This window comes from Podarcis erhardii, assembly GCF_964252035.2.
Source record: "Podarcis erhardii genome assembly, chromosome: 9".
NCBI classification, from domain to species: domain Eukaryota; kingdom Metazoa; phylum Chordata; class Lepidosauria; order Squamata; family Lacertidae; genus Podarcis; species Podarcis erhardii.
In genome coordinates this window covers 5,754,206-5,780,564 of record NC_138512.1, presented here as the reverse complement: position 1 = coordinate 5,780,564, position 26,359 = coordinate 5,754,206, and the positions used below count along the sequence as shown (strand labels likewise).

At 42.5% G+C, this 26,359-nt stretch overlaps 1 protein-coding gene across 4 annotated transcripts in view; it reads right to left on the bottom strand.

Annotated features, from left to right (window-relative positions):
* Positions 1-26,359, bottom strand: part of RGS12 (regulator of G protein signaling 12) — an 81,006-nt gene that overhangs the window by 52,389 nt on the left and 2,258 nt on the right. For 3 of the 4 annotated variants that reach the window (XM_081876200.1, XM_081876199.1, XM_081876198.1), the window contains exon 2: positions 8,670-8,786. In XM_081876200.1, the coding sequence (XP_081732326.1) occupies positions 8,670-8,786 (117 nt within the window). Of the gene's footprint in view, positions 1-1,366; positions 1,494-8,669; positions 8,787-26,359 lie in introns of those variants that run through there. The other variant, XM_081876201.1, reaches the window with a different exon arrangement.

The window sequence follows — 26,359 nt, the reverse complement described above, 5'->3', positions numbered from 1 at the left end:
TGTGGAACAACCCTCAGACCCTAACCTTACTGTAACTAAACCTCAGTAGGTGCAGCTGAAGTAATTGCATATTCTTCCCATTTACCCTGATATCCCTTCCCCTGTTGTTCTCTTTGTATCTATTTTTTAGATTGTAAAGTTTCATGCATACACAACAACAACGCATATGAGAAACAACCTGAATGGTATATAAATGATTGCTGTTATCACACAGCAGATACGCCTGTTCTGCTGCTGAGCTCTAGAGTGTTTCATGTGATGTTCTGTACTGGTACTTTTCAACTCTCCCCATCTGGCAACAGCCCCTCACCCTCTGAAAGCTCTCCTGGCAGATCAAGGGGCTCTTGTGTCTTCCTGGTTTCTGGTCAATGTTTCTATTTTGCAAATTATATTTTTGCAAACACAGAGATTATGCATATTCAATATTTTCATTTAAATTTAAAAATTCAAATGACACATAACCTCTCTGGACGTAAGTATGAAAATAAATATTATTTTAAAAACACTACCTAAACATAAAAATATAAGTATTACTATTATGAAATGAATGCCTTAAAAATATGTATTTTACTTTCTGCATATTTTCATTCCGGTTCCTGCCGCAGTTATCAATCATTCATTTTACTTTGATATTTTTTTTAAAGAAAAGATATATGCCAGACATTTCTTACAGAGGAAATTGAAGCAGGTTATTTTTTAAACACCAAAAAGTAACAAAGTAACTGTAAGAAATCATAATTTCTGTTGTGCAGGAAGCTGATTCATCACAATTTGATAGCATTTCTTTACTTCAGAATGATTTTTAAAATTATTTTCTTTCCACTTCTAAAATTGTCTACCCAGAATTAAGACACACTAAGCTCAGTGGAGCTCCATATTAATTGTCTACTTGCATAAAAACAATAAAGCAAGAAGAAGACAAAGATGATAGTCTTTTTCTTGCCATGTTAGAGAAATTGTTACAAGACACTGGTGTCAAAAAAATGCAACTCAAATTTTAAAAAATAAAAGGTTTTGCCTCCAAATAAAAATGCATTTGTGTGGTTTATTGCAAACAGGCAAGAAGACATAAGCAATCTGTACCATTTATAGATGATTGTCAAATTTGTTTTTCATCTTGCAACATCTCTGATAAAAGTTAATATTTACACACTAAAATTTGATGAGTAAAACAAAAAACTTGTAAAACTGCTGCTCCCATACTGCTCCCATAATCAACATTTGTTTTAAAAAATTATTTTTTCACAAAATACAATTTCAGCTATAAGTTTCAAAAGTCTTAATATGGAATAATAATAATCTATAATTCTGGTCTCTAATCTCCAATGCAAGACAGTCCCTTGTGACAAGCAATCATATTGCTTACCTGTTCATCGTAAGAAAAAGCAGTTATTTTTGCCAGAAGCACCTTTCCTAAATTCATCTTTACTTTAGATGGTGGAGCATTTCTTAAATAAAACAGGTTCTCAAGAGCTTAAGTGCACCATCCAATACTCCGCACTGCCTGTGCAAAATGCCTACAAAGTTTAAAGGCATTTCACATGTTCTATTTTACTCCCTTTATGTTACCAATAGCAACCAGCCACCGCAGAACGCTCCAGTTCATCATGGATCAGATTGTATCTCGGCTATCTCACAGAAAAAGGATAGTTTGGAGAATTGGGGCTGTGGTATTTAACAAATCCTGTCTGTAGCAAATAACATAACACAGTTTATTCAGTCTGAAATGGTGCGTTTGCAGAAGAACACTATAGTTAGGTCTGTGCATCTGCCATGGCTGAAAGAGTGCAAAAATGGGCAAGGTGTGGCAGTAGGTATAGAATTCAGCTTCCAGAGCATCTCAGATTTATATTTTTAAAAGGAGGTTTCCAGTCCTCATAGCTGTAAAGACAGAAAGGTTTGCTGAATCTCAGATACCTGCTGGGTTGCTGAATAATTGGTTTGGGGAGCAGCTTTGAAGTCTTTGTCCCTTCCACTACTGGAAAAAGGTAATATATCAGGATTATCGAAAATCAGTGTGTATGCGTATGTTGTATTAAATGCTCCTTAAAAACAGGTGGTGCAAAATTATACAGGAATGCAATAGTCTATTATCCGGGACCCTTTACCAAAACTAATAGCAAAAGTTGAAGACTGCTCTTCTATGTAAAACAACAAACTGGGGACAGAACTAGATTTAATGTTTGAGATAAAGTATAATAAATGTGACACAGCAGAGTATGTATTTGTCATGAAGGTCTGCACAACCCCTGCCTGTCTACCAATATTGCCTGTCCATCAAAGACTCCATTGCTCAAAGGTGGGATAGGCATGTCTCAAGCATCCCCACTCCCCTTATATAATACTGTTTTTTTCTTTAGTCATCTTTAGAGGCAGCAGTGTGCGGAAAACAGGATGTCCCGGGAGGTGTGCTGTCTTCCAGCTGCAAAGATTCACAATGTGACAGAGAAACTGCCAAATCTTATAAAGTCCACTGACACCAACCCCTTCTCTTTTTGATTCATGTGGGTGCAAACAATACTGCCAAACACAGCCTTTGACATATGAGACTCTGGCCAGGAGGCTGAAGAGACACAGGTGTTTTTAAATCTCTCCTTTCTGTTGAAGGTCTTGGTCCAGGAAGAGAGAGGAAAATCCTGGAAGTAAACCACTGACTGCGCAGGTGGTATTGTCAGGAAGGATTTGGCTTCTTAGACCATAGTTTCCACTTCCTTGAGGAAAGACTTCTGGCCAGACATGGGTTGCACCTCACAGTGGTCGGCAAGAATGTGTTTGGAGAATGGAGAAATCACAAAGGAAGGGTATATATGAGTAGCCAATAGTTGCAGGGAGAAGGTCAGGCGGGCCAAAGCTCAGAATGAACTCAGGCTTGCAAGAGAGGTTAAAAATAAAATTTTAAAAGCTTTCTTCAGTCATGTTCAAAGAAAGAGGAGGAACAAGCAAGTAGTAAATCCTCTATGTGCAGAGGATATAGGTGAGAGTGACTTTAACTTTTTTTCCTTCAAAGGAACATCTTGAAGATCCATACAGAAGCCAGGCACATAAGCTGAACCAGGCAAAGCTTACTCAAGGCATCAGAGTAGCTTTGGGGCCCCACAATGTGACCCTTGTGAACACTATCTTCCCACAGACAACCTGAGCACTCTGAATTTTAATTTCTTTTTTTAAAAAATGAGTTTTTAGGATTACTCCTTGAGGGTAATGTGGCAATGGTCAGGGACAGACCAGATGCTGGATTACCTAAACAGGAACTGCCTTGCTTCATTAATGCAATGGGATTTACGTCTAAGTAAGCATGGCGCTGTGGGTTAAACCACAGAGCCTAGGACTTGCAGATCAGAAAGTTGGCGGTTCGAATCCCCTCGACAGGGTGAGCTCCCGTTGCTCGGTCCCTGCTCCTGCCAACCTAGCAGTTCGAAAGCACGTCAAAGTGCAAGTAGATGAATAGGTCCCGCTCTGGTGGGAAGGTAAACGGCATTTCCATGCGCTGCTCTGGTTCGCCAGAAGCAGCCACATGACCCAGAAGCTGTACGCCGGCTCCCTTGGCCAGTAAAGCGAGATGAGCGCCACAACCCCAGAGTTGGTCATGACTGGACCTAATGGTCAGGGGTCCCTTTACCTTTAAGCATAATCCTGGTACCCTCTAAGGTGAGGGGTCGCCCCCCTGAAATAGAGACTCAACAAATCCAGGAAAGAGGTAGATAGATACTGGTTTGGGGCAATTATTGGCAGATGTAAAAACAAAAACAAACCCCCCATTATGTTACAAGCAAATATAATTTTCAATGTTTTTCACAAAGAATCAAAGACAGTTCTATCAATGGGTTTCTGTCTCAAAAGACCCCTCTTCCCAGGGAAGCAAATAAGTTTGTTTTCTGCACTGCATATTATTTGTTCCAGCAGCATTAAATAATTAAACCAATAAATGAAGTAATAAGTGGCCTCAAGATTAAAATATTTTGCCTTGATCAATATTGTGGACCAATATCCTCTTTTCAGTTGTCAAAGCTCTGAACCCAATTTGGGTTCTAGAATCATAGAACTGTACAGTTTGAAGAGACCCCCAAGGATCATCTAGTCCAACCCCCTGAAATGCAGGAATCTCAGCTAAAGCATCCGTGACAGATGGCCATCCAACCTCTGATTTAAAAACCTCCAATGGAGGAGAGCCCACCACCTCCCGAGGGAAACCATTCTCCTGTTGAACAGCTCAGAAAGTTCTTCCCAATGTTTAGCCTCAATCAGCCTGAGCTGTGCTGAGCTGCAACTTTCTCCCCCTCCTTTCCCTTCTCTGCGTGCAAAGTTCCTCTGCATAGTTTGTGTTCCGCACATGATTCACTGACACAACCCCATCCCCTTCAGACCAATTGACACTGATAAGGCTCATTACTTGGTGTCCAGGGTGGTTCTCATGCTGAACATCTGAGTCAGATGTTCAGCCTGCAAGTCACCCTGGCTGATCCCAGCGGCTGCTGTGCTGGGAAGGGAAGAGGCTCACTCATGTAGCTAGCTGCACTATACCTAGGGCCGTCTTTACCCAGGGGTGCAAGCGGTGTGGGGCACCCGGGTGCCAAATTTTGGGGGGCACCTGGTGCCCGCTGCTGAAGCCACTTAAGCTCTTAACTATCTACCTGTCATGAAATAATACATATTTTTGATCAAGCTAGAAAAACAAAATACATATATACCTAGGTATTATCGAAATGTACATCTACTGTTTCACTAAAGGACTTTTGACATCATGCGCTCATTTACGAAAGATGCACCGCGCCAGCGGTGTGCTTATCATTCACAATGGCGGCGCTTGTCATTCACAATGGCACCGTGCACGCGAAAGTAACTCTTACATCAAAATATTACGTTACATATTGAATTAAGCTGCTATGCGGCAGCGGGGTCAGCGGCACCTTTGACATGACTGATGTTTCTCCTAAGGAGGTGCCTAAAGAATACTTGTAAGTTTAAGTGTGGTGGTGTTGTATACTTAAGTATAAGTGTATTGTAAAGAAATGAGCAAATAAGAAAGTTTGTTTCTTTTTCCTTCCTTCTTTCCTAAGCAAGAGATAAGGCTTAAGCGTGGTGTCTGACATAAGCATAATAAAAGTTAATTTGGGGGCTAAACTAAATTTGGCGGTGCTGGGGGGATCTTTGCACCCCGGCAGCACATATGCAAAAGACAGTGCTGACTATACCAGGCCAAACTATTTCTCCACTTAGTCTACTCTGACTGGCAGCGGCTGGCTCTCTAAGGATCTCAGGAAGAGAGAGAGGTCTTTTTCATTACTGGCCAGACAATCCTTTTCACTAGAGATGCAAAGGATGAAAGCAGGGACCTCCGGTATGCCAAAGATGTGGTCTGTCACTGAGCAAACAAATGCTGAGAACGGGAGGTGGATGTTGGTGCAAATGGCACAGCCTTCTGCACTTCTCACCAGCTTTTTACTGGGAAGGGTAAAGAGGGAGAGGGCAGCTGCTGCTCTGCTCCTTCAAGGCCACATTGTCTCTCCACTCCACCCACAAATTCAGCCCATGAAGAAAAACACACAGGTAGAGGATAGCAGGTGCTAGGGGATAGGGTGGGAGTTCAAAACTCGTTGGTTTCTCAGAAGCAATACTGGGCTGTCTGCTGTTCAGGACACTAAATTATAGGAACTCAGGTTCTCTTCCAGCAAGGCAGTTCTTAAGTATGAATAGCCAGATCTGTTTAATCAAGGAATTTCTTAACTAGGACAGATAGGGATGGAACCTCCATTTATGAAGGCCGTTTATCTTGTGTTAGCAGCAGCTCCCAGCAGGAAACAACAGAAGTTAGTGAAAATATAAAACACACCAAATACGTTAGTGTTATATATATGGGAATGGGAAGAATGCTGTATAAATATTCAAATTTAACTAATAGATTGACTAACCCTTCAATGATTAAGCTATTAAAGTTTCAATTAAGTTTCAGTCTTAATAATAATCCTGTTAAAACTATGAGATCGTATAGCAAAAATATATTCTCCCTAGAGAATCTACTTCAAAGGAAAAACTGTATCAAAGCATTCAAATGTCACTCTTAAGAAAACTGAACATGTTTTTCAGGATATGGTTGAAACTTACAATACCAATAAAAAATATGCCATCCAATGCATGCTAGCACTGAAGCAAGTCCAATTCTACTCATAAGTTTGTAGCCAATAAGTTTGTAGAAGACAATTTTTTTGCGTATTAAAAATGTGCTTGTTTTATTTTCTTTACCAGTAAGAATTAGGATAGCCAAGAAATAGCCACAAAAATACGTAAGGTGTCTTTTAACAACCTGTTGAAGATAGATATGCCTACCAGTGAGTTTTGTGTGTGTGTGTTACTGGAATGTATTCCATTAACAATCTAGCCAGGGCATATTGTTCCCTTTCCTTTTTTAATGACACAGAGCCTTTAGAATACTTCTCTGTGTTTCATTTAAGAAACATTATACATTTTTAAAAACTGAACCATCCCCATCTCAAACTTTATCTGAGTCATGAAAACCCCTAACGGGTAGGTCTACCAAATAAACACACAAAGAACCATCAAACCATGCAGTCAAACTATTTTTATACATGAGGAGCTGCCATTGTTTAATGCATTTAATTATTCTTAGAAAAATGACAGTGCACAGTGTTGCATAAGTACCTACTGGAAAACCACTTTACTGCTGACTTACACAATAAAAGAATTAAATATAAAAATTACCAGTTAACATTAATAGAGGGGGGAAATCAACTGGAGAGAATGTAGACTTTTACAGGAACTATATGGAAGACCTTGCAACTGAAGGCTGTCCTTTAAGTCACTTTCTTGAGTTCCATATACACTATTAGATAAATGAAACATACTTACGTGACTAATGTTGCAAAGTTCCTCCATGTACAAGTTGTCCCTAAGGGACTTCTCTCTCATTTTAAGGAAAGTTTCCTACGAACACACATGTTTACTTCTCCTGTCCAGTAAAACAAATGAACCTAAGGTGCCTCTTCTTCCTTCCTTCACAGTGGAGACCCACCCAGACTAAGCACCAGTTTGTGTATCTACCCATCAAAAGAAAAAGAAAAAACAGCTTGCACTCAAGGCTTTAAATTGTTGCTGTGACTGTCTTTGCATAACAATGAACCCTCCACAGAGACTGCATACTAGTGGTTCATAGGTTCAGTGTGAACTGTATAGAAAAACTTTAAACTAGCTCTAAAATCAAACAGCAACTTTATACAGCTTGTTCCCATTTTCTCTGTTTCTCGGCATGTAGCTGCATGTTCCTTCAAGATTGCAATCACATGCAAGCCTATTATGCTATTTGCTTCATCCGACTTGTCTGTTCCTTGCTCCTTTGACTAAGCAAAAGAAGGTTACAGAATTCTTTTTCCTTGTGCAACAGGATTCTCATACATTTCAGTACCACACCCATTTATTTTAACTCACAAGCCTATGAAGTACTGAGGATACGTCTATTATGTCATAGCATTAGTCAAACTCCAACCACAAAAAAGTCATTTGTGTAGCTAAAAATGACTACTTCTGAATATACTATATAAAAAATATATAGGATATTGCCACCCCAGTAATGAATTGTTCATTCTTTTAGAAGCTTGCTACATTTTGAAAATCATGTTTTTTGAGCCACATTCTGGTTAATGTTCACTTTTTGAAGACTTGTAGAGACTCTCCCCCCTTACACATACACACACACACAATGATGAAGGCTAGGCATTGTTATGAAAGCAGGGATTTAGTTACAAGGCATCAAACCGAGAACCTAGGCAAATTTATAACACAAATTCCACATGTTCAGCAGCACCACCTATATTATAAGAATATTTAGCATGCATGCATTAAATGGCCTCATTTGCATGCCACTTGAAACCATAATGAAGCTTAATTATGGTTTAAAGGTGAATGTGCAGTGTACTGATGCAGAGGAAGAAAACTGCAGCCCCTTCACTCCTCCCCCATTCTTGCTTCTGAGGGTTCAGCCTTAGGATTACTGAACCTGAGTTCCATGGTTTGCCTTCCCCAAACAAGCCATAACCAGTAAGGCAAGAACAAAATATGGTTATAGCTCATGGCTTGTTTGGAGAGATATACCGTATTTTTCGCTCTATAAGACTCACCAGACCACAAGACGCACCTAGTTTTTGGAGGAGGAAAACAAGAAAAAATATATTCTGAATCTCGGAAGCCAGAACAGCAAGAGGGATCACTGCGCAGTGAAAGCAGCAATCCCTCTTGCTGTTCTGGCTTCTGGGATAGCTGTGCAGTCTGTATTCACTCCATAAGACGCACACACATTTCCCCTTACTTTTTAGGAGGAAAAAGTGAGTCTTATAGAGCAAAAAATACGGTAATTCCCGAGTCTGGGTCCAAACGCAACGCTAAGCCAAAGCAGGGCTCAACTCCTGGCAGCATCAGCAGTGGGAGCAGGGAGGGGTGACGTGACCCCCCCAGGACATGGCACATTCATTTTTAAATCACAGTCAAGCTTAACAGTGGTTTAAAGTGATTTGTCAACCAGAACAGAGAAAAGCAACACGTTAATTTACTCTCATTTGAGAACATATCTACTTTCCTTAGAGTACTGTTTAAGCAGCTTATCAATGCCTGTTCACTCTCTCTTCACAGGAAACAGTGGAAGCTTAGTGTAATAAAATTACCTCAAGATCATCAAGTGAGCGAGTAATGCTGAATCTCTTTGTCCGTCCAAATGATCTTCGAGCAGAAGAGCGCTGGGGAAGCTGTCCTAAACCAGAAGTAGGTCCAAACTTTGTACACTAAATAAGCCAAGAAATATATATTTAATTATATTGCTTTATTCATTCATGATACAGCAAAATTTATTTGACTTTATTATCCCCGTTGATGGCACTTAGTATTTACCGTATTTTTTGCTCTATAAGACTCACTTTTCCCCTCCTAAAAAGTGAGGGGAAATGTGTGTGCGTCTTACGGAGTGAATGCAGGCTGCGCAGCTATCCCAGAAGCCAGAACAGCAAGAGGGATCGCTGCTTTCGCTGTGCAGCGATCCCTCTTGCTGTTCTGGCTTCTGAGATTCAGAATATTTTTTTTCTTGTTTTCCTCCTCCAAAAACTAGGTGCGTCTTATGGTCTGGTGCGTCTTATAGAGCGAAAAATACGGTAGTTTAAAAAAGCAGGCTTAACAATAGTCATTTGTGGGACTATGTGCAGATTAGCAACTAAACAATGATATACTATTATTTATTTTACCGCCTAGATCTGCTACACAGATGCTTGCGGTAACATGCCTGCTTTTTAAATTCTAATCAATGAAATAGATCTTGAACAAATTTTACTTTAGCAAGTGAAACAGAATAAAAAAGAGACCAGTGAATAATCCGATATACATAGAAAAGTGCACAAACTGAAGATAAATGGCAGGCAGCATTAATACTGCAAGTTAAAATAAAGATGCTCTACCACCCACCTGCCTTCATCCCTAGCCTTCTAGTGTAGTTCTGTTTACATAGGTGACATAGTTGCACTGCAGAGAACAGTATTAGGTGGAAGCAACCTTGACCTCATGTCATAGCCCAGGAGATACTTTCCCTGATCAGAGAACATCAACTATAAATCAATCCTTATTCCCTTTAATAAACCACAATGTTAGACACCAAACACCATCTTCAACTGTCTTCTGAATCACCCTTTTGTATCTTTGTTTTCTTGCACTCCTCTGGACAGGCCTGGATTAAAGCAACTGGAGGCCCTGGGCCAGGAGACATTGGGAGGCCTGAATTTAATAGCATCTGATCCTGAGAAACAAAACCCTGTTCTCTTCTTTATCTACTCAATGGAAGCAGAACATTGCTGAAATTTGAGCATTCATGAAAATATTGTTTCTAAATTTATAAACTTTAGTAAGTTTACAAAAGTATGGAATTAATGAAGACATTCACACAGAACATTCATAGGGGAATCATAGCTGTAACATTACACTATATGCAACAGTTTCTTTCAAGCTTTTTTAGATGCCAACTTATCAATTATATCATTAAAATCAGTGAGTCGCAGTTTATCATTTTCTGTGCAGAGAATGCTTAGATCACACAACCAATCTTGGGCATAGCTGTCAACTTTCAGATTTGAAAATAAGGGATCAGCAGCCTCAAAAACAAGGGATCAGCAGTCTCACCTGTCCCGGGGACAGTCTACGGGATATCTAACAATCCAGGATAGCAGCGGGAAGCAGCGGGAAATGGCGCTGGAATAAGGGAATTTCCCACAAAAAAAGGGAAGGTTGACAGCTATGATCTTGGGACATTGTTGACCATAGATCATGCTATATCCTTCTTAGTCTAGAAAATAATCTTTCATCAGTACAGTTTGTAATTGTTAAACACACGAACAATCTGAAAATTGTTTCCACATTTAGAAAACCTGTCCAAATTTTCTCCTGTAATATTATTTGATACATATATTGGTGGCTGAAACTTTCTTTTTCCACAGGGTAAGTTTGCACAGATGGAAGTGAAAGAGTTCATTGACTAGACTAAGGCCAACATCCTTTGGATACACTTCCAGCAATGCAATTGTGAACCTGTTTCTTGTTTGCATGCATGTTCACAAAAAAATAAAAATTACCAGCTAATGTGAGCATTTGACTATGCTTTCTAGTTAAGCATGTTAGCATAGAGTTCATATGATTTTTCAATTTTCCATGGGATGCCAATAATCAAATCCAGTAGAAGCTAAGGCTGTATTTGAGGCAGTTTGGTTACAGAAAAGTCTGCACACGAAACAGTAGACTTTTGCTTTTGTGGGAGAATCTACTAGCCATTCTCAAGGGTGGTTTTCTCCATTTACTTCTTAGGGACTCAACTTCTGTTGCAATCTTATACACATATACCAGGGTGTAAGCCCCCTTTGAGTAGCATGGTTCCTACTTCTTTTATGAATACTCATAAATACATTCTTCATGTGTGTCTGGGAGACAATGGGAAGTGAACTAACGCGTCTGCTATTTGCAAATTTACTTTCATAAATGAGCAAAGTACACTAGCCAGGACACCATATTATAGCTGATAAAAGGCCACTGTTGAAAGCAGTGCCCTTGTGTCATCTTCTCCTCATTCCTGCTTAAGAAGGCAAACCCCATAACATGACATCACCACAGTGTAGCTTCCATGCTACCTCACTGACCACCATTTATAGGAATGGCAAATTCACAACATAATGATGACGTCACCTCATACATTTTGGTTTGCTAACTGGTATGAGGGAAAGAAGAGATGTGGGGCTGCTGCTTTTAGCAACAGTCACATGTCAAATGCACCACACAGCCCTGGGCTTAGATCTGTGGTTCCCAGGCCTTTTCGTCCTTTTAATAAGCGAACTTCAAAGGCTTTAGCCCACACAAGCCCCTCCTTTCTCCCAACGTGTATGGTTGCCATACTTTGATTCATCATAGCCTACCTCAAGGGGCTGTTGTGAGAATCAAATAGGGAGGAGAGAACCACATATGCCACCTTGGGGGAAGGACAGGATATAAAATGTAATGAGTAAGAGTGAGGGAAAGGCTAGAAATGGAAAGCAAAGTAGTCTCTTAGATAACCAGGGTATTCCTTACCCTGTTCTCCTCAACTCAACTCCTAGGGATGGAGCAGGTGCTGCAAAGTGCCCTGCAGAATCCTCACAAGTGGGCAGGAGTTACCAACAAGACAAGTTTGGGAAGTCATGTTTGGGCATCATCCAGACATGGTTGGAGTTGTTCAGCGACCACCCGCTTCATCACCTTGCCCAAGAACGGAAAAATTGAGACTGGGAGATAACTGGCCACAATGGCTGTTCCAAATATAGTTTTTAAAACAACTGCTTCTTTAAGCAGTTCTGGGAAGACTCCCTCACAGAGGGAAGCATTCACTACCCGATGGAGCCCTTTGCCAAGCCAAGCCTGGCTCGCTTGCCAGGATGGGCAAGGATCAAGCAAACAGGTGCTTGGTTACACTCGTCCAAGCAGCCTGACCACTTCTTCAGAGGTAACAAGCTGAAATCGGTCCCATACAACTTGACCAGACAGAGCATGGGCACTCACCCAGCCCAGCTCTGCTACCATTCTTTCTGAATTTGAGTGATTTTATCTGCAAAAAAACTGCAAAATCATTGCAGGAGATCTCGACCTCACAGGACCTCAATGGAGAAAGTGGTTCTATTAAATTATGAACCTCTTGAATGAGTCTCCTGCGACTGTTTTCAGCTGATGCAATAGAGATGGCAGCGATGAACAGGCTTTATGGATTCTCTCTTCTGGAAGTGACATGCACCTAGACCATCCTTAGATGTGTCTGTACTTCAAGTTGCTCTGCCAGGTCATAGTATCAGCTGTGTTATCCCTTGGAGCTGTGGTAAGGTTTTGCTTGAGCCTTCATATTTTGGTCCCCATTGGCAGATGACATTATTTTTCAGCGGTTGTGCTGTTAGGCTAAACTTATTTAGTTTATGCTAGTTACTGATTAGTACTGAGAATCTTCTGTAAGCAGATGCCTTCTGTCTTGCTTTCACTTGGTTTAACTCCATATATTTGACATTGTGATTCAGGCATTGTACTGTTTCTTGTTGAGTTTTCCTCCTTTTTGATTAGCTCTGCCCAACGCTTCCTTTAGAATGGCAGCATGTTCTTTGGCAGCTGATGCGATTATCATGTCATCTGCTATGATGTGTGCACTTAATAACACTCGTTTTTCTGCTAGAACACTTGCAGACTTTATTCCAAAAGGGAGTTTGTTGGAGGAGCATCTCCTTGGGTAAATAAACATGTGGACTTCTGAAGGCTATTTGTCCACTGTCACTTAGCATCTTTCTCATCCAGGATCATGAATAGTTTATTTCTAGCTGATTTGGCCTTTTGTGGGGTAGGGGTAAAGATGAGGGAATCCTGAATTGCAAGCAACGGAAATGGTGCCCCTTAGCTTTGTTTTGCTATGACTATACAGTTATTTTTTTACTCTCTGATTACCATGTCATTGACTTAGGTAGGGTTTGGGTTTCCACACTTTGATAACAACTCTATCAGCCTCCAGCCTTTAAAAAGTAGCCTTAAGATCTGGTAGCATTGCATATATTTTCCTGCATCCTTGGATCTTTGGGGTCACAGATGGAACCAAGCAGATACACTGAGTGTTGGGAAATTATCAAAGCCCCTCAAAAATATCTAGATACAGTTTGAAAACATTATCTTTGCTGGAGGGTGCTTGTAATGCAACATCATAAACTCACCTGATGAGATTCAGAATGAAGTGCATTGCCTAGCATTAGTGGATCCTCTTTCTCTGTGATGTAGAGCGGGAGAACTTCTTAATTACACCCAGCTGTGCTGTAAGCTATTCCTGTACCCTTTCATTTAACTGTGGCATTTCCAAAAGCAGCCAGTATGTTCTCTGAATAAACACTCTGCCCTCCAGGATCGCTGCAGTTTTCTGGTCTTGCATTTGCTTTAGATCCACTGTCTGGCTACTGAAGACACTCTATACAACACCAACAGTCTTGTATCCTGCATCTTGCTCCCTTGACTTCTTTGGTTGTAGTTTTGCTGCCATTATTCCAACACATAAGTCATGCAGCCTGTTCCTCAGTTCAGGAGTTACATCTGTTTGCTTTAGGTTGAAAACTGGTGCGGGTTACTGCTAGGTAGATGTAAAGCCACTGCCTCACACTTTCTCCAGTGGCTGCCTGTAACCGTAGTTCAACTGGTGCCTTAAACTACTTAAATTTGTTACTGCAGTTAACAGGGACTACAGACTTCTTGCTTGGGCTGTTTTTGATTCAGTGAGGGAAACAGGCCTATAGGTCTAAAGAGAACCCACAAGTATGAAAACGGAAGGAGAGGAGCCATCAGTTAGGAGTGCAGAGATGCTGTTGGGCAAAAAGAAGAGTGTGCATGCTATGGGATGTAGACAGAAAAGAGAGGGTGAGTTAGCAGAGAGAAGGATGAGCAAAGAGCTCTGATGGGTCAACACGAAGAGATTTCACTGCAGTATGCAGACAGAAAAAGGGAATTAAGACAGAATGGAATAAAAACCATATATATATATATATATATATATGAATATGTATGAATGCACTCCAAGCAGTGCTATAAAACTGCGGAGGTGGTTGATGCCAGCATGTCATTACCGAAGGGTAATTCCAAAAGGGTTGCTGCTTAGACTTTTTCTTCAAATGTCTGCTGTTTATTATTTAATGGTTAATTCCCCCTCTTAAATATTGTACTGATTAGTGCACCATTTTTATTGTTAGAATATTTCATACAATGCTTCCTTTTTTAAAAAAAGTATTGCATTTTTTTGTTATTAAGTGCAATAGGCTTCCTGTTGGAAGGAAAAGCAAGATGCAACCATTCACTGAAATAAGTTGGCATATATGCATATAAACTCACATGGCATATATGCATTTAAGGGTTGGGTTTTTTTAATGAACAGCTGATGTTTGCTGAAATAAACCAAAGTCACTTGTGATGCAAGGACAATGTTAACAAATCTGCATAATACTATCAGTTTCTTCTTTTGCATAATTATAGTGTCTTCAATTTTCAAGAGCTCTGCTCACTTTGCTTTAGAGACTGTCCCTTTAGTAAAGAGAGAGAGGGGGGGAGAGAAGCTTTTTATAAAACAAAATTAGTAGCAGCTGGAATTCTGTTTAGCGCCATGCAATTTAATGTAACCTTTTTTAATTGTAGGATTTTGTTCTATTTTTAAATAACATCTAGAAAAACTGTTCTAATATTGGGTTGCTATGCATTAATTTCTGAGGGCAGAACTACATGTTCTAAGGAACATGTGGTGACGGCTGAAAATAGCAACTTATCTTCATCCTTCCTCACTCCTTCATAATGTCTAGCACAACTTACCCATGCCCTGACTAATTATGCTGTCCATTACCCCACCTCCACTGCGCATCACTGACTGCCCCGGACAGGGAAGAGAAATGCTTCGCATAATAATGACTTCCAGACATGGGTTATATTGTTCTACACATTGCAGAGGCTGCTTTTTCAACAACAACATGTTTCTTATATAGTAGAGTTCTACCCTGGTTAGTCAAATTCTTCATCCAACCTCTGCTTAAAAACCTCCAAGGAAGGAGAGTCCATCACTTTCTGAGGAAGTTGTCCATTCCATTGTAAAACAGATCTTACCGTCAGAAAGTTCTTCCTAATGTTTAGTCACAATTTCCTTCCATGTAGCATGAAGCCATTGGTTTGAGTCCTACCATCCAGAGCAGGAGAAAACAAGCTTGCTCCATCTTCCATGGGACAGCCCTTCAGATATTTGAAGATGGCTATCATGCATTGTTGGTAAAGTTTTGTTTTACATTCTGTTTAGGCTCAGAGATTAACCTATACCAGCCTGACATTTGCTGTGATATCTTTACATGAGAGGAGGGGTTGTACATGTAAAGAGTGACTTGACCTTACATGCTCCCAGCAAATTATCAAGTTTTATGTGACTAAAGGTGATGGAGTTAAAAGGACGTTAAGTCCTTTGTTAGAGGCAGTCCTTTGTGAGAGCCAGTGTGGTGTAGTGGTTAAGAGCGGTGGACTCGTAATCTGGTGAACCGGGTTCGCTTCCCCGCTCCTCCACATACAGCTGCTGGGTGACCTTGGGCTAGTCACACTTCTCTGAAGTCTCTCAGCCTCACTCACCTCACAGAGTGTTTGTTGTGGAGGAGGAAGGGAAAGGAGATTGTTAGCCGCTTTGAGACTCCTTAAGGGGAGTGAAAGGTGGGATAACAAGTCCAAACTCCTCCTCCTCCACATACTTAAGAGATCTACTTAGGAGGATAAATCTGTTTGATGTCTCAGAGCAGAGCTGTGTTCATGGGTGGCTCAGATCCTTGCTCTGAATGGAGGTCCAAAGGTGCCTCTAGATCAGGGGTTGGCAAGGTTTACCTCGCCGGGGCCAGTTCACTCCCACAGAGATCGTTCCGTGGGCCAGACGCGCAGACATGATTTCCGGCGCTGCAGAAGCGAGTGCCCGCTCCGCACTGTGCCAGTTTAGCGCAGCATGTGGGGACTCGCTGAGCGGGCGGCTCAGTTTGGAGGCAGCTCGTGGACTGTTTAAACAACCCCTGTGGGTTGCTTGTGGCCAATGGGCCGCAGGTTGCCGACCCCTGCTCTAGTCTAGACACAACAAGATTCTATTCCTGGAAATAAGCTAAAGAAGGAAGACAGTGAAGAGTATAGACCCTAGTCTTTTTACACTTGTGGGAAGGAAGTTTGAAGTTGGCGGAGAGAATACACTTATATCACTTTTAATTTTGTCTCTGCTCTGATGCTAGATAAATAGAAATCTGTATCTCATTTAAACCTTTGATTTTTAATTTACGTAACTTTTTAAAGTTGCAAATTGCTTTATGTATGGTTTCTGCTAATCTAAAATATGTCAGCTTGGGGTACTTACTGGCTAAAGGGACCAAAAGGAAAGGAAAGAAGTCCATTCTTTGATGCAGCTGTTGTTAGCCCAGGAAGACTCCTAGGAGTTGATTCATTCCCCAAGTAATAGTAAAGGTAAAGGGACCCCTGACCATTAGGTCCAGTCATGGCCAACTCTGGGGCTGTGGCGCTCATCTCGCTTTATTGGCCGAGGGGGCCGGTGTACAGCTTCCAGGTCATGTGGCCAGCATGACTAAGCCATTCTGGCAAACCAGAGCAGCGCATGGAAACGCCATTTACCTTCCCGCTGAGCGGTACCTATTTATCTACTTGCACTTTGATGTGCCTTTGGACTGCTAGGTTGGGAGGAGCAGGGACCGAGCAACGGGAGCTCACCCCGTCGCGGGGATTAGAACCACTGACCTTCTGATCAGCAAGTCCTAGGCTCTGTGGTTTAACCCACAGCGCCTAAAATATGTCAGCTTGGGGTACTTACTGGCCAAAGGGACCAAAAGGAAATGAAAGAAGTCCGTTCTTTGATGCAGCTGTTGCTAGCCCAGGAAGACTCCTAGGAGTTGATTCATTCCCCAAGTAATTCTGCAGTTAAAAATCTAGGGGAGAGACTAAGAGTAAAACGACAAGAGACACCATTCACACAATTAGCAATTGAGTGATTTTCGAAAAACTAAATAAAAAAATTCCTTCCAGTAGCACCTTAAAGACCAACTAAGTTAGTTCTAGATATGAGCTTTCATGTGCATTTCGTTAGCTCATACCTAGAACTAACTTAGTTGGTCTTTAAGGTGCTACTGGAAGGAATTTTTTTATTTTGTTTTGACTATGGCAGACCAACACGGCTACCTATCTGTTTCGAAAAACTAAATAGCAGGCACAAGTCTAGGTCTGGGCTCTGGTGCTGTGCATGTTTTTTGTCAGGTGGGGTGAGAACTCCCATTTGCATAAAATTGGAAGCTTTCCACTGCCAACATTAGGTGTGTGGGTTCTAATATGCTACAGCGGGGTGGAGGGGAATATGTGAAATTCCCGTGCCTCACCCACCAGGGTCCCAGTTTAGATTCAGCCCCCCTGTGCCTCCTATTTACCTTTAAAAACCATTCACTCAATTGATAATTGCATGAATGGTATCTTGTTTAATCTGGCCCTGAGAAACATTGAAGACTGTATGATTATAAGAGAAAGGAGAAGTATTCTTAAGAGAAAAGGCAGTAAGAAACTTAGGGCATAAGCAGAGAGAAGAAGAAATTCTAGTTATGGTGTTATAAGAATTTAAGGTCTCAAATACAGTATATAAATTAAATGTACAAGGCAAACACGTAGATAAATATATAAACCATATATCTGAAACAATACAGGAAGACAGTCTTGAAACCATTTTGACTCTCCCAAACTGACCAAATGTTTCTCTGCAAGGGGGGAGGAAATGCAAAAACCCTCCCATTGTCTCTGTGCTCACAAATCTTGCCTTAAGGGCACATTTAAGGTGTGAATGGGGTGAGCCTGTGACCTGGCTCAGGAACTAAGTATTTATCATCACAAAAGAATAGCCAGGCTGCCTGGTGATCTAATCAGTGACCATTGACAGGTTTTCTGCCAGACAGGGATTTGCTGGAGACCACCTCTTTCTGTGATGTATGTATGATGTATTGGGGTGATGGTCTTGAGTTTGAGGGTGGGCAATTTCAAAAGTCTACATAAGGGCTGGCACCCCCTGGTTCTGGGTCCTCCTGCGTGTGGGGGGAGCACCCTGCTGCAACAGTTTTAATAAAGATCAGGCTTACTAGCTGCTTTGCTTCTCAGTATTCTCTGGTTGGCCTCTGTTATTTTCTCCTACCGATAGGGAACCCACTCTAAGGGCTCTTGGATACCCCATAAGGGGAAAAGGGCAGATTTTGTTTACAACAATGGATAACTAGTAAACTGAGATTTTAATATGCCTGGAATTTCCTTTAATAGGATATGAACAGCCCAGTTTAGAACAGTATTCAACAGATAAGGTGTATAAACATTGATTTCTAAACATTTCCTAAAGAATGTTGATCTCCAATCCTCAAAAGTAACCTGAAAAGAATATGGAAGGGTAAAAGTGGAACATGGGGGGGAGGGGAAATCAGAAAAAAATGATGTCGTTAACAGGTATTGCAGAAAACAGCTGGAGCAAGCAAATCATTTTTTAAATGACAAGCATTTATAAAATGAACCTTTCCTCCAAAACAATCCTTCCCCCCAAAAGTATATTCAGCTTCCAAAACTCAACTATGCCTCACTTCCAAATAAGATAAAATACAGTAGTCCTACAACGGAGGCCCAATGAGGCACAACCATCTTGAAAAATATTTGTAAATGAACATGCAACAGTATATTGGGGCGAGGAACTGCAGGCCTGGCTCAGAGGCTAAAAGTGTCCTCCTATCTAGAACTTGCCCCGAGTAACACGTCTCAACAGTTCTGTGCTTCCTCAAGTGTTTTAACCTGGCTGGAATGTGCTCTTGAACTGTGATAATGCCTCTTGTTTGCAGAATAAAGAGGTGTGTGTGTGTGTGTGTGTGTGTGTGTGTGTGCATGCGCACGCGCATGGACATGGACATGCATGTAGAAACTGCTGACTTTTGCACGACTGGTTTGTAGTCGACTGTACAACGATAAGAGTCATATCTGCTGCCCTGCCCACTTTTGGCTCTGGCTTTATGCCTATCCATGTTTGTCTCTGAACTTACCCATCACTAACATGCAGCCCAAAGAAGACAACCTGCAGGTTCTGGCTGCAAAAGCTTCCCCACTCTGCTTTCTATGAATATACAGTGGTACCTCGGGTTAAGTACTTAATTCGTTCTGGAGGTCCGTACTGAACCTGAAGCACCACTTTAGCTAATGGGGCCTCCCGCTGCTGCCGCGCCACTAGAGCACGATTTCTGTTCTCATCCTGAAGCAAAGTCCTTAACCCGAGGTACCATTTCTGGGTTAGCGGAGTCTGTAACCTGAAGCGTATGTAACCTGAAGCGTATGTAACCCCAGGTACCACTGTATATAAATACACCCTCTCCTTGGGAATTCTGTATCAATGAAAATAATATACTGAATAATCTGCTAAATATTACTTCCTCCTCTGCTTTTCAAAGGACTGCACTACAGGTGTCTCCCCACTCGCATGTGATCAGCATGTGTGTTCCTGCTGACACATGTGTTTTCAGTGCTGAAAGGGGGAGGGGCGGAATGGAGGAATTCACACTTGTGCGCATCCCAGTGACACATGCAGTGTGCGGGAACTGAATCCCTGTGTAAGTGGGGATTCCCCTGTACTTCATATGCTCTGGGTGAGTGTTCCGCAATACATTATTCTCTCCCCAGTGCTATTTAATATCTATATGAAGCCATTTTGAATGATCATTTGGAGTTTTGGAGGAAGATGTCACCAATACACTGATGATACACAGTTTTACTTCTCCATAACATCTGAATCAGGAGAGGCTGTGAAAGCTTTGGGTCAGTGTCTGAATGCAGTGATGGAAATAAAATATTTCACATGGAAGCAGTGAGAGACTAATGGTGGGTGAACAGGAAGGAGACACATTGTTTTAGCTGAATCATCGTTCCCTTCATAGTCTAGGACCCTGGGAAGCTGGGGTGCATGACAGGTACCATAAGACAGGTAGCCAGGTACATTTATTGAGGGACATATGCAGGGCATACTCCCAACATATGTGTAATAAGGTGAATGATTTTCATGCAGAGTGTGCAGGTGCACATGGTCCTTAACAGCCACTGTCAAATTGTCTATAGAGGCAAGACATAACAATAATCTGTCCTAATTCATAGGACTGGTCCCTCCACTCCTCCACTCCTACTAATGCATGAGGCAGAAGGAACCTGCATTCCTCAGTATGTATGTTTACGGAGACAGACACTGACAAAGTTAGACTAGGTACAAAGATTGTGTAAAAGTTCACTCATGGAGTTCACCTGAAGGTGAACTAAATAAGGGAGATGCTCTAGAGAGGAAGGAGGGTGCAACCAACTGTTCTGTGAATAACCATGTTCTGTATGAATATTGCTTCACCATGGGATGTAGAGGCCATACAATGTGAGGGACACCTCTGGAACCAGTAGTAACCTTAGTGAGCAAAGAACCCTTAGAGTTCTCTGTGCTCAAAAAAGGTGGTCAGCAACTGAAAGCTGGTCTATACTCCCTGTTGGGTAATGTACAGAGTGCCTCCAGTTGGTGGCAAGCAGCAGTAGTGCCAACAAAAGAGATAAAGTCCCCACACTGTGTGCCTTGTGCACAGATTCCCTAATCTCCTGTAGACAGGCTGCTTGGACGCGTGAAACCAACCACCTGTCTCCTGGATCCTTGCCCATCCTGGCTAATAAAAGCAAGCCGGGAAGGGCTGGGCGATGGGCTCTGCGGGGTGGTGAATGCTTCCCTCTGTGAGGGAGCATTCCCAGATCCGCTGAAAGAGGCGGTCATCAAACCGCTTCTTAAAAAACCATCTTTAGACCCGGCCAGTATGGCCAACTATCGCCCAGTCTCAAATCTTCCATTCTTGGGCAAGGTGATTGAGCGCGTGGTTGCTGAACAACTCCAGGCACGCCTGGAGGATGCGGACCATTTGGATCCCTTCCAATCGGGATTCAGGCCTCATCATGGGACTGAAACTGCCTTGGTCGCGCTGGTTGATGATCTCCGGCGAGCTAGGGACAAAGGTGAGAGCTGTTTCCTAGTTCTGCTGGATCTCTCAGCGGCCTTTGATACAATCGACCATAACATCCTTCTGGACCGTCTAGAGGGGCTGGGAGCTGGGGGCACTGTTATACAGTGGTTTCGCTCCTTCCTCCTGGGCCGTGTTCAGAAAGTGGTGGTGGGGGATGAGTGTTCAGACCCCTGGGCCCTCACTTGTGGGGTGCCTCAGGGTTCCGTCCTCTCCCCCATGCTTTTTAACATCTATATGAAGCCGCTGGGAGAGATCATCAGGGGGTTTGGACTGGGTGTCCATCAATATGCAGATGATACCCAGCTCTACCTCTCTTTCAAATCAGAACCAGTGAAGGCGGTGAAGGTCCTGTGTGAGTGCCTGGAGGCGGTTGGAGGATGGATGGCGGCTAATGGATTGAGGTTGAATCCTGACAAGACAGAAGTACTGTTTTTGGGGGACAGGGGGCGGGCTGGTGTGGAGGACTCCCTGGTCCTGAATGGGGTAACTGTGCCCCTGAAGGACCAGGTGCGCAGCCTGGGAGTCATTTTGGACTCACAGCTGTCCATGGAGGCGCAGGTCAATTCTGTATCCAGGGTAGCTGTCTACCAACTCCACCTGGTACGCAGGCTGAGACCCTACCTGCCCGCGGACTGTCTCGCCAGAGTGGTGCATGCTCTAGTTATCTCCCGCTTGGACTACTGCAATGCGCTCTACGTGGGGCTACCTTTGAAGGTGACTCGGAAACTACAACTAATCCAGAATGCGGCAGCTAGACTGGTGACTGGGGGCAGCCGCCGAGACCACATAACACCGGTCTTGAAAGACCTACATTGGCTCCCAGTACGTTTCCGAGCACAATTCAAAGTGCTGGTGTTGACCTTTAAAGCCCTAAACGGCCTCGGCCCAGTATACCTGAAGGAGCGTCTCCACCCCCATCGTTCTGCCCGGACGCTGAGGTCCAGCGCCGAGGGCCTTCTGGCGGTTCCCTCATTACGAGAAGCAAAGCTACAGGGAACCAGGCAGAGGGCCTTCTCGGTAGTGGCACCCGCCTTGTGGAACGCCCTCCCATCAGATGTCAAAGCGATAAATAACTACCTGACATTCAGAAGACATCTTAAGGCAGCCCTGTTCAGGGAAGTTTTTAATCTGTGATATTTTAGTGTATTTCTGGTTTTTATGGAAGCCGCCCAGAGTGGCTGGGGAAACCCAGCCAGATGGGCGGGGTACAAATAATAAATTATTATTATTATTATTATTATAGATTCAAAGGGATGGTAAAGGGTGGTATACAAATTTAATTAATAATAAATAAAACAATACAGTGGTGCCCCGCAATACGAATGCCTCGCAAGACGGAAAACACGCTAGACGAAAGGGTTTTCCGTTTTGGAGGTGCTTTGCAAAATGAATTTCCTATGGGCTTGCTTTGCAAGACGAAAATGTCTTGCGAGTTCCTGCGGTTTTTTTCCCCTCCCCCCCTTTTTCTAAGCCGCTAAGCCGCTTATCAGCTGATCCGCTAAGCCGCTTATCAGCTGATCCGCTAAGCCGCTTATCAGCTGATCTGCTAAGCCGCTAAGCCGCTAATAGTGCTAATCCGCTAATGGGCTTGCTTCGCAAGACGAAAAAACCGCAAGACGAAGAGACTCGCGGAACAGATTCTTTTCGTCTTGCGAGGCACCACTGTAATTCTTCCGTGAGAGGTCTGGAGGGTGGCAACACAAGAACAGATGTTTTCTGCAGTGGCTCTCCATTTGCGGAACGCTCTCCACAGGGAGGCTTGCCTGGTGCTTTCATTACATGTCTTTAGGTACTGATTACCAGGCTTTGGCTGATTAACATTCTATGGCCTTTTAAATATGTTTGTGGGAGGGACGTTATTGGTATATTTTTCTTTTATTATGTATTTCATATTCTCATTTTGTATTTTTATGCTTTGAACTGCCCTGTGATCTTTGGATGAAATATAATAAATAAGAAAATAGCAGTACCAATAATAAGAGGAATGTGATCCTCGGATGAAGGGCAGTATAGAAACAACAACAACAACAAAAATAAATATAATATACCCAAATTGTCTTTGTGAAGGTACTCTAGCCCAGAACTGGAGCTGCATAGTAAGGACATCTGGAGCAGTAACAAATCTATACAGCATGTGCTTGGTGCTAGGACTCGAGTTAGGAACTGAGATTATTGGCACAGAGAAACAATATGTACCCAGACAATATGCTGTCTGAACTGTAAGTTCATCTGAGACATATGTTGTATGCAGCACAGGGTGCCAAAGTTGCCGGTGCAGAGAGCACAGTGTATGGGACACTGGAGTTTTGGTGGAACTGCCTGTGCAAAGAGAGCCAGGCATTCCATATTTGGCTCCTCTTACTAGGGCAGTTTATGCTAGGGCATTTTGCTAATTCCTTAAGTTTTCTAATACTTGTAAGACACTTGATGTAACCATACCTAGGACTGTTCCTATAAGTATTGGCCTTTAGAGCTTTCCAAGTCTATAAAGTATGGTATAAGTATTCTAAACAAATAATACATGCCAGGGGCAGTTGGGTATACAGACAATTGTGGGGCCTTTAGGTTATGGAGGATACTGGAAGAGTAACACTATAAAGGTCCTCATTTAATAGTGGGAGCCCTGTTTCTCTGGACCTGCTCTTGGCAACACTTGTCTTTTAAATATTTGTTCTTTATCTTTTTCAAGCAGCTGCAGTTAGAACATACTGGATCCTTCTGTATTAGAAAGCTTCTGGTTCATTCTGGATTCAACAGTTTTGGCAGATGACATAATTTTTGGGATCTGGCTGTTCAGGAGAAGGCTGTCTCTATGAAACTACAGTTCTCTAAGATGGAACAGGAGAGCAGAACATCTATTTTTTTCTGGCCTTAACTGCTGTCCACGGCTTCTGTGCAATTGCAGCAAGATATAGGCATGAAGACCTCAGGACAATATTCCAGCACCTCTTTTCAAGAATGCTGGTGCAGTGCCTTTGATGTGAAACCAGTTCTGAATTATAATTGTTTTTAGCAATATTGACCTCCCTGTAGGCTTATGATTGGAGCAAAATACATGCCTAAATTCTTGGACACTTATTACCATATCATTCAAATTTTTGCTATACTGAAGCTAAATTTTCATAGAATCATAGGCTTGGAAGGGACCACAAGGGTCCAACTCCCTGCAATGCAGGAATCTTTTGCTCAACGTGGGGCTTGAACCCACAACCCTGGAATTAAGCATCTCATGCTCTACCAACTGATCTATCCTGGCCCTTTCCAACTTTGAATGTTATTTGGGGTGGGGGTGGGGAGGACAAATACCACCAAAGATCGCAGGCAATTTTAAAGAATGGTGTGTGTGTGTGTGTGTTTTTTAACTTTAAGTAAGAAGCAAGGACTTAAAAAAAGAAAAAAGATGTACTGCTGCTTCATTCAGTTGGCAGTTTCTGGCAGCCAGCTTTGATCCCCTTCCAAGATGTCCTTGGGAAGGGCATTATATCATAATGTAGTATCCTTTCCAGGGCATTCTGTCCAATATTTTTTTAAATGCAAGAAAAACTATGAGCCATCTCATATTTAAAGGTAAGACTCCTCCCCGCAAAATCTTAAAATTTGCCTGCTGCTATGAAAGTTGCTGAATATCCTGCCCCTAATTTTGAAGGAGACGAATAGTCCCATGAAAGGGGGATATCTGGCACTCCTTTAATTCAAATGGTTAGCAGGTGGCAATTTCAGGCATTTAGGAATGTTAACACTGTGAGACGCTTTATTTTAGTGGGTAATAGGCCAGCAGTAAATCTTGCTGACACAATGGGTTCAAGGCCAGGTGTTCTTTTGTTTTGTTTTTCATTTGTGTTAGTTGGAAGTACAGGTCCCTTCCCTGTCCCTATGTCAAATTTGACTGTTTATTTTTCTAATGGTGGGCTGGTCTGACTCTCTTTACGATGCACCTCAGTACTTAATATTTTATTAGCAGTTTAAGCATATGAGCCTAATGCCCCCAAACAAATTATTTTGTGGGGCTACAGGAACTTTGTGGGGCAAGTCATTCTGGGAGCTCTTCCTGGATCACAGTATGGAATATGCTCAGTTAACAAGACAGACGGGCACAAAATAAGAAGCATGTTGTGGGATTGCCTGCTTCCTGTCCTCTTTCATTACTTGAAGGCCTTCCCACTTTCTCAAAATCTTTTGGTTCGCTCAGGTGCAAATGACTTGGGGATGAGAACTGGCAAATCCCATTGCCAACAGATTAAAGCATATCTAGACTGAGATGGCTGGTTGACTGCTATGTTGAAAAGGGTGGTTCTGAGATGTGCCAAGGACTCAAAGTGCATTGCCAGAGCCAGGGAAAAGGTTAATAGGACTTGAGGTGGAACCAGTGGCGTAGCGTGGGTTGTCAGCACCCGGGGCAAGGCAAGTAATTTTCGCCCCCTAACCCGTGGATTTGCGCCCCCTAACCCTACCCCTAACCCTAACCCTCAGATGTTGCGCCCGGTGCGGCCAGCCCCCCCTGCACCCCCCACGCTACGCCACTGGGTGGAACCTGGTAGTAGTGGATGCTACATATTCCCCACCACAGCAGCATTCCTGGAATGATCGTGAATATCTTTCAGGTGACAGTTATGGCACAGGATTAGAGAGGGGAACACTGCAGGGCATCCTTTCCTCAGACCCGTCTCTTGGTGCTATTCCGCTTGTTTAGAAAAATAAACAGTCAAATTTGACACAGAAACTCTCTTGTGGAATGGCCAAATCACCTATCCAAAGCTTAGAAGGCTGAAAAATGAGGCCTTTATAAAGCCTCCCAGATCACACTTTGAACAGGTTAGCTGCAACGACTGAAAACCATATGGGATCATAGGCCCTGAGCTGGGGTGGCGTATGCATACTTCTAACCCTGCCCCAATCACTCAATAGCCTTTACAATGCCATTTTTCGGTCTGTACTGAAAACTTCCAAGTTTACCTTGCTGCACATTCTTTAATGGTTTAATAAAGTTGCTGCCCATACATTCTTTCAATGTATTTTGTGCAGTCTTGTCATTCTGCATCTGTGTGCACCACCTGGAGTTGATTTAATTGTTATGAAAAGATCAGCTCCATTGTGGCTGTACCAGCCCAAGTTCTTTTGCAAGCATATTTTACAGACGTTTTCTAGTTTCATCTCACAAGAGGTTTGCACATTACATGGCTTAATTATACATATAAACCCCAAAACTTTGACCATTTGATATAGTGCGGGCAAAT